Source organism: Orycteropus afer, unplaced genomic scaffold, assembly GCF_000298275.1.
Source record: "Orycteropus afer afer isolate SDZICR_OR568_19922 unplaced genomic scaffold, OryAfe1.0 scaffold00027, whole genome shotgun sequence".
Classification (NCBI taxonomy): domain Eukaryota; kingdom Metazoa; phylum Chordata; class Mammalia; order Tubulidentata; family Orycteropodidae; genus Orycteropus; species Orycteropus afer.
In genome coordinates, this window is record NW_006921614.1 from 15,924,897 (window position 1) to 15,932,641 (window position 7,745).

The 7,745-nt window shown below is 51.4% G+C and overlaps 1 protein-coding gene across 1 annotated transcript; it reads right to left on the minus strand.

The window, feature by feature from the left end:
• Positions 1-2,809: 2,809 nt before the first annotated feature.
• On the minus strand, positions 2,810-7,715 carry FOXF2 (forkhead box F2). Its single transcript, XM_007935376.2, has 2 exons — positions 6,548-7,715; positions 2,810-2,976 (listed from the first exon to the last, which is right to left on the minus strand). The coding sequence occupies exons 1-2, from the start codon at positions 7,713-7,715 to the stop codon at positions 2,810-2,812; spliced, it is 1,335 nt and encodes a 444-aa protein (XP_007933567.1).
• Between the last annotated feature and the right edge of the window lie 30 nt (positions 7,716-7,745).

The following is a 7,745-nucleotide window of genomic DNA, read 5'->3' on the forward strand; positions in this document are numbered from 1 at the left end:
TTTAAATATGGTTCAATAGTTGAACACTTAGCTGCTAACAGAAAGAGCAGCAGTTTGAACCCACCCTGCAGCTCCTCTCGAGAAAGACTTGGCTATCTGCTTTACTAAAGATTACAGCCAAGAAAACCCTATGCAGCAGTTCTGTTCTCTCACATGGGGTCGCTATGAGTCAAAATCCACTTGCAGCACACAAGGCTTATTGTTGTCAATGAGTCAGGACACTGCATTAAATGAAAAGAATAAAATAGGAAAACAAAAGTATGTTCTAAAGTCAGAGTATATTTCCTGAAAGTATTAATGATAAATGTCTCCGTCGGAAAAGCATCAGAAAATGTCTTGCTTTTTTAAAAAGTTGTTTTAAATACTGCACAGTTTGAAAGAAACTTGAATCACCGTGGTCTCCTCGTTCCACTAGGTGGCGTGCTAACCTTTTTAATGCGGTGGGTCAGACATTCAGTTTTTTCTTTGAGGTCCTGTCATTCTCTGTATAAACAAGTTACGTTCAAGTGTTTAGGATATAAATTACGACCATGCAGGCTGCCTTGGAAGGAATGTAAACACAGCACTGTGGTCGGAGCAAATGCTGAAACTGACTTTGTAATTTATAGCAGGCCTAGAGTAGCTCAGTTTAAAAGGAAAAAAAAAAAAAAAGAACAAAACCCTGTTTAACTGCAAATATGATAATGGAGATACAAAAAAATGTTTAAATCACTTTTTAACTTTGGAAAATATAAGAAAGAAGCCTAAGGGTTAGGGTAATGGCTAAGACTTTTTGAAACAAGATGTTTTACAAATGTGACTGTCTTTGGATTCAATTGTTACACACAAAAACCCTATGTATGAAGTATCTCCTGAATGGTATTAAGTGCACGGTAATGGATTGGAAGAAAGATTTTTTAGGCAAGGAGAAGCAAAGGTGAGTTTTCTACTCAGGGAAGAGAATAAAACAAAACAAAAATAACCAGTCTGGAGTTGGAGAGGAAAATGTCTGCAACTTGATTGTGACTGAGAATTTTCTGTTCCTGCTCAGGCCAGATGGGTGCCAACCCTGCCCATGAATCTGAAGGGCTGGTCAGACAGAGGGTGGACATCTGACTAATTGGCCCAGTATTTTCTCTATCTTTACTTCAGACCTTCACCCGCTGTGTGTTGCACATTCATGATTTTGGAAACCTAGCAAGAAAGAAAAATGGGGTCTGAAGGAATCCTAGGAGAAAGAAATTGTCAAGTCCTTTGTTGAAAGGTTTTTGGTTTTTGTTGAAGGAAGGAAATCACCAATCCCTCATGAAGGATAGAGGGGACGGTGGAGAAGAGGAAGGAATATGTGTGGGTTGGTGGGCACTGCAAAACAGGACAGGCTCTGAGCTATAGATTGGAATGGACAGCAGCTGCAGTTTACTCTGGAGGGATGACTCCTTGCTTCTGGGGGAGCGGAGCAAGTGTTATTCTCTGAGGAAATGTGAAAACTCTAGGATTTTAGGAGACTGTCCTCCTCTCCCTGCTCCACAGCTTTCCCCTTGTGGGGTCTTTAAGGTAGATCTGGCCACCACCCACTGTTCCTTGAGCTCCTCACACTTACCTAGCTGCCATCCCATCTAGCAGGTTGGGAAACCCTCCGTGGCCACTCTCCGATTTGCCCCACCTATCCCTGAACTGGTGAGAAAGAGGAAAGAACTAGAGGCAAAGCTCTCTCTAGGCACAGGAGAAAAATAAAAAGGGGCACAGATCTTGGCTTCCTCAAATCAAACTTGTCTCTCATGATCTTGCCTGGTATTCTTTCAAGGTCCTTTCATTTTCTGTTTTTTGTTTAGCCAGAAAAAGCTAGGGTGGATGGAAAAAGAAATAACAAAACTTTTCTTCATCTCTTTCTTTCCTAAGAAGACTTGCAGTCAGAACCTGGCCTGTGTTATTTGTAGCACAGACCCCACACCACGTCAATTAGACAAGGGGTAGGGGGGAGCAGTGTAGAGTTGCATTACTGGCTGGGGGAGAAGGGACTGGGCTGTCCAGGATGCCCGCCGAGGAAACATGTCCCTCAACAACTATTTGTTATATACATTTTATTGAAAAAAAAATTGTACATCAAAATATTTTGGCAAACTGTAAAAGTATACATAAGTGCAAATATATCCTCCTTTTAAACTACAAGCACGAGTGTGAGTATACACGAAGATCATAAAAATATCTTTAAAATATGGTGGTAGAAAACAACTTCATAAAAATGTTGTATTGTCACAATACTGAAAATCATTTTCTTAAACTAGAAACATTATTTCTAAATATTCTCTTAATAATGTTCTTTGGCACTGGCAACCAAATGTGATGTTTGGCAAAACAAAACTCTGCTACTTAGCTAGGCAACAAGATGGGGATTTCTTGAAATCCTGTGCTTAGCACTTCCTCTTTTTAAAAGCATACAACTTTTCATAGACAAAGAAAAAACAAACAAACAAACAAACAAAAAAAAAACCCAACATGTCTGCTTTGTTCAGACCCTGATTGCTGAATGCAATGGAGATCCCAGAGTTACAGGATTATGTTTTTCATGGAGTTAGTTTTCACCCTCTCCACTAGGAAGATACATTCGCCTTGGAAGCCTGCATGTATTCTGAGCATCACCTTGCCAGGAATTCTCCTTCTAGCCCTGGTAGAAAACACCAATCAACAATACTTTCCTGGGTATTGGGAGTAAGTGACCAGCATGCTACTTACTGCTATCTGCGTGCACATTATGTCTGACCTTATGAATCCACCAGAGTCTGTATCTGACCCATAGGAAGAGGCTCACCATTGGAGTGTCTCTGTTCATTCACATGACACAGGGCTTAATGTCCTGACAGACACTCTGGTGGTGGTGGTGGTGATAATATGACCCGCTAGCTGAGGGGTGGAAAGAAGAAATGCCATTAAAATTGAGGACGAAGTCTTTTCTGTCACACACTGGGGTAGAGTGATGCTGGTATCGAGGCAGTCCCACTGAAAGAAGAAAGAAAAAACTCTTTTCAGAAACAAATTCATCCAGCTAATGACTCGGTATATTATTTTTAAAAGTTTTTATTTAACTTGTGTCCAGATATAAGAAGGGCTGGTGCAGCTTCTGCATATTGCTATAAAACTAGGAGAGAAAATGCAGATCTCGAAGTTTCTCAAAATTTCATACTGTACTCATAAGAGACTCTGGAATCCTCATGTTTGGTTTTGCTTTACTACACACACGAATATGGAGAGCTAATTCCCCTCTAAGACCAGTTGTTAATGTGACTGAACCCCAATATTCTACTTTCGCTGAGGCTGAAGTGAGCTTTCTAATCCCAAAATGAGCTCTGGCAACAATCTAATCTAGACGCTGGGTCCCAAATTTAGCGGGGAAGTGCCCTACTACTCTAGGCCTGGGCTGCAGCGAGGGCCAGGCACCAAGTCCCAGATCCATCCCACTGCCTTTCCCTCTCCTGATTTTCAACCTCCTTATTTCCAGTAAACGGGCACGGTTAGGTAGTGGGCTGCAGCAGAGGTATTTCCTGTGCCACAGGGGCATTATGGAAAACCTTATCCGCAGAGAAAGGGACAAAAAAGAAAAAGCAGAACTATCATTGCCTTAGTACACGTCTCAGTGTCGTTGGTAGGACTAAGGCTAAATTTGAGGAAGGTCAGGCCTTCCGGGAGCAGAGAAGCGCCTGGAGCAGAGCTCGGGGCAGAATTTTCTCTGCACCATGAGGCCTGTGGCGGCATGGAGAGCCCCTACAGAGAACCGAATTGGGCCAATCCAAGAAGGTCCCGGTGTCCCTCCTTTTCGGACCACAATTCCGGGCCGGGGATCGAGCTGGGAACTTTTACTTTTGCTTTCCCGGCGCTCCCAAACCCTGGGGCGGCCTCGCGCAGCGACCCGGCCCTAGGCGGAGGCCTCTCAGTGACGCGGCTGGCCAACTCCTGCTCCTCGCCCCGCGGAGCGCCCAGTTGCCCAGGCCTATCCTCTGAACCCGCGTGGCATGTGGATGATACTCGCACGTCTACGGCTGGCCTGGATCAGCTAGAGGCCTCGCGGAGAGTGTGAAGGCCCCAGCCCTCCTACCCGCCGGTACTGGGCCGGTGAGCCCAGTCTTCCAGCTGGCCCTGGCCGCGGGCTGGAGAAGAGACAGGCTGCCAAATGGCTGGTGATGTGGTTTCTGTTTGTTGACGGATAAAACCGATTGTACCCAAGCACATGCTGCGCTGCTCTAATAAAGAGACCCCTCCTTGGGTTTCCAAGGCAGTATCACTACAGAAGTAGATTGCCCAACCTGCCTTCCGAGGAGTGGCTGGTGGGTTTGAACCGCCAATATTCTGGTTATCCCTCATATGCTTTAGGCACTACGCCACCAGGGCGCCCCCCACCTGTTTTTTTTTTTTTTTTTTTTTTTTTTTTTTTGGTAAGCCCGGGGCTCCCCGGGTTTGTGCCTGTCGCTCTATGCACATGTACGTTCGTCCATCGCGCTCCAACATATTCTGAAGACAATTTGCAACCTCTAAACCTCCGTGAAGCGGCGCTGTCACTACCGGCTGAAGGCAGCTGTCCAGATGCCCAAGGCCCACGCGGCCTTCCTCACAGGCGCGGCGCCCTAGCCCAGGCAAGTCGTGCTGGCTGTCATCGTTCTGTCCCAGCGTCTGGGTGGGGGCCCACAGCCTCCGGCCTCCCGGCCTTCTGTGCCTAGGTGCCTCTTCCCTCCTTGGCACGCAGCGGCCCGGCAATTGGCGTGCCCAAACGCCGGCCCAGCTCCCCCAGGCTCCCTGGTCTCCTTGCGACCTCCTCGGAGATGCTAAAGAGGGCCGAGGGGAGAATGCTTGAAAGGGATGAGAGCCAGAGGACGAGGAACGAAGGGGCAAAGCATCCTAGGCGGGCCTCAGGCCCAAGCCACGGCTTCCAATTCACGGTGACCCAGCCTGGGCCCAAGTGCCGCGAGGCTCCTGGAAGACCGGTCGTAGTCGGCAGGGCGGTGGACAGAGGCGCAGGGCAGCCAGCGTGGCCTCGCGACTTTCTTCCCCTCCGCACAAACAGTCGTGTTTCCCTATCCCCGCATATTTGGTGGCTCTTGTACGCGCCTGGGAGTGGGGTGGGCTTCATGCAGGGTCAGGAATCTCTTCCCTGCGTGTCCCCCCCCCTTTTTTTTTCAGGGCGTTGCAGCGTGGTTGCTGCTGCAGCAGATGCCCTGGGAGTCTGGATTCAAGTTGAGTAGGGCCTGCCGAAGACCAAGCGGGTCCGGCAGGGAGGGAATGATTGACAGACTGTCCGAGGGGGAAATGAAAAAAAATAAGAGGGGAGGGTTGTCTGTAGTGGTTACTTGTTGAAATTCCCATAAAATTGAACAAGACTCTGCTCTCAGTGGGTTATGTCAGGCTAAAATCCTCTCCAGTGTGGTCCTGCCCAGACTGTCTTTGTTTAGTTAACCTCTGAGACCTGCATTTAAAAGGCCTATTTGGGAAATCTCACCGTCAAGGGAACCAACATCTTTTGCCCATTTCTAGGCCTGCCTTCTCCTTCTCGCTCCGGTTGCACATAGACACATGGATATATATATATATATATATATATATATATTTATCAGTATGTGAAACAGTTTTTAATTGGGGACACAGCTGAGAGCATCTTCTGTCCTTGGCACAGGAGGGGGACCAGCCTGTGGGTGCCTAGGAGGGGTTGATATAAGAGAGTTTATCTCCACTCACTGGATAAACTGGCTAAGTTGCCAAATTCCCTCATTCACTCCCATCCATCCCCTCCCACCTTTCACCGCCTTTAGCAAGTCAATAAATTTTCATAATCTGCTACCAACACAATTTAAACCAGCAACACCACCAGTGATTTCTAAGGGGGCAGGCTTTTATGGGGTCTGCAGCTGAGTCACAGCATTAACCTCCGGTCCTGCCAGCCCAGGAGAGATCCCAGTGTCATCAATGTGGGTCCACTAGGGTGGGGGGTGGGGCTCCTGAACAGCTTGACCCTTGCCCACTGGCAGTATTTCGCTCAGCAAAAAAGCATGGGATTCTATTTTGCTTTCCTGTCTGCTCCTCTGTCACTCTCCTTCCTCTCCCTACTTGCCCAGCTGCAACTCTCTTCCCATCCACATCCCCCCCCACACACACACACACAGAACGTCTGACATTTACTTTTGGACAAATGTAACTGAAAACAAACTTTTAAAAAGGATTACATAAACAAAACTCCCTCGTCAAGATCCCCAAAGGCCGTAACACTTTGTTTCAAAGCTCAGCTCCCTGGAATCCCAAGCTCCAGACCTGAGACTCAAGTCTCAGAAACCCGAAGTCAACAGACACCAAGGGCGGCAGGTTGAGGTGCACCACCCTCTCAGCAGGCATGCAGTTCTGGAGGCCAGGTTCCTGCAAGACCCCAATCCTCTCCCACCCTGTGAATAAGGTGCCAGCTCCCATCCCCTCCCTCAGTGCCTTCGGACCCTGATCTGTGGCGTTCTGGTGGAGCAAAAGTAACATAGAGATCTTGGGGCCTGGAGGCGGACGCCCCCAACCGGCCACCCGGGGCACGCTGCACTGATACCTGAGAGGTCCTCGCGGGGGTTCTGGTGCAGGTAGCTCTGCTCCAGTGAGTAGGAGGACATGCTGGAGTGCAGGCCTCCAGGGGCTGCGGGATTGCTGCTCGGAGTCAGGGCGGGCGGCTGCTTGAGGTAAGGAGAGGCGCCAGGAGAGCTCCAGTGCGCGGCGGGGCTCGTGTAGGGCGAATGGCACTCGATGGCGCTCGCCATGGCCGGGGACGAGGGCACCGGACTGCTGCTGCTGTCTGGCCCGTAGTCTCCTCCTCCACCGCTGCCACCGCCCCCGGCTGCGCCGATGCCCCCGGGCCCAGCAGGCACTGGGCAGCTGGCCATATAGGTGGAGCCCGGGTTGGGCGACATGTGCGGGACGTGGTGGTGGTGGTGGTGGTGCGGGTGCGCGTGGCCTGGGGCGCCCGCGCCAGCGTCATAGCCCGCAGGCATCATGTCCAGGCCACCGTAGCCGCCCTGGCCGTGGCAGCCGAGCGGCGCCGCCGGGGGCGCCTGGAAGTCGAAGCCCTGGGGCAGCAGCGAGGCCCCGAAGCCCAGGCCGCCCACCACGCGGTGGTACATGGGCTTGAGTGCCTGACACTTTCGCCTGAAGCCGCGCGGCCGGCGGCGGAACGAACCTTCCTCGAACATGAACTCGCTGGCGGGGTCGATTGTCCAATAGTGGCCCTTGCCGGGCCGCCCGAGGCCCTTGGGCAGCTTGATGAAACACTCGTTGAGCGAGAGGTTGTGGCGCACCGAGTTCTTCCAACCCTGGTAGGCGCCTCGGAAGAAGGGGAAGCGCGCCTGCAGGAACTGGTAGATCTCGCTGAGCGTCAGGCGCTTGCTGGGCGAGCTCTGGATGGCCATGACGATGAGCGCGATGTACGAGTAAGGGGGCTTCTCTGGCCGCCGCAGCCCAGAGCTCGCCTTCTTGGGGACCCCGCCGCCTGCGCTCCCGCCACCGCCCGTGCCTTTGCTGGTAACCGCCGAGGCGCTCGTAGGGGTAGGGGCGGGCGGGGCGCAGGGCGCGGAGGCCGCGGAGGACGACGACGAGGTATTCTCCAGGGCGGCGGCAGCAGCAGCAGCGGCCGGCGGTGGGCTCATCAAGGCCGCCTGGAGCGCTCCAGGACCCGGGCTGCACGCGCGGAGGAGCTGGGCCGGCGGCGGGCCACCCTCGGAGGTCATCGGGCAGCCGCGTGCGGCGCCGGCCCACGG

Excerpts from the sequence above, each read along its gene's own strand:
- FOXF2 (XM_007935376.2), bottom strand. The coding sequence starts at position 7,715 with ATGACCTCCGAGGGTGGCCCGCCGCCGGCCCAGCTCCTCCGCGCGTGC. Across the intron at positions 2,977-6,547 it reads CCCCCGCGAGGACCTCTCAG|TGGGACTGCCTCGATACCAG; the intron begins GTATCAGTGCAG and ends TTCTTCTTTCAG.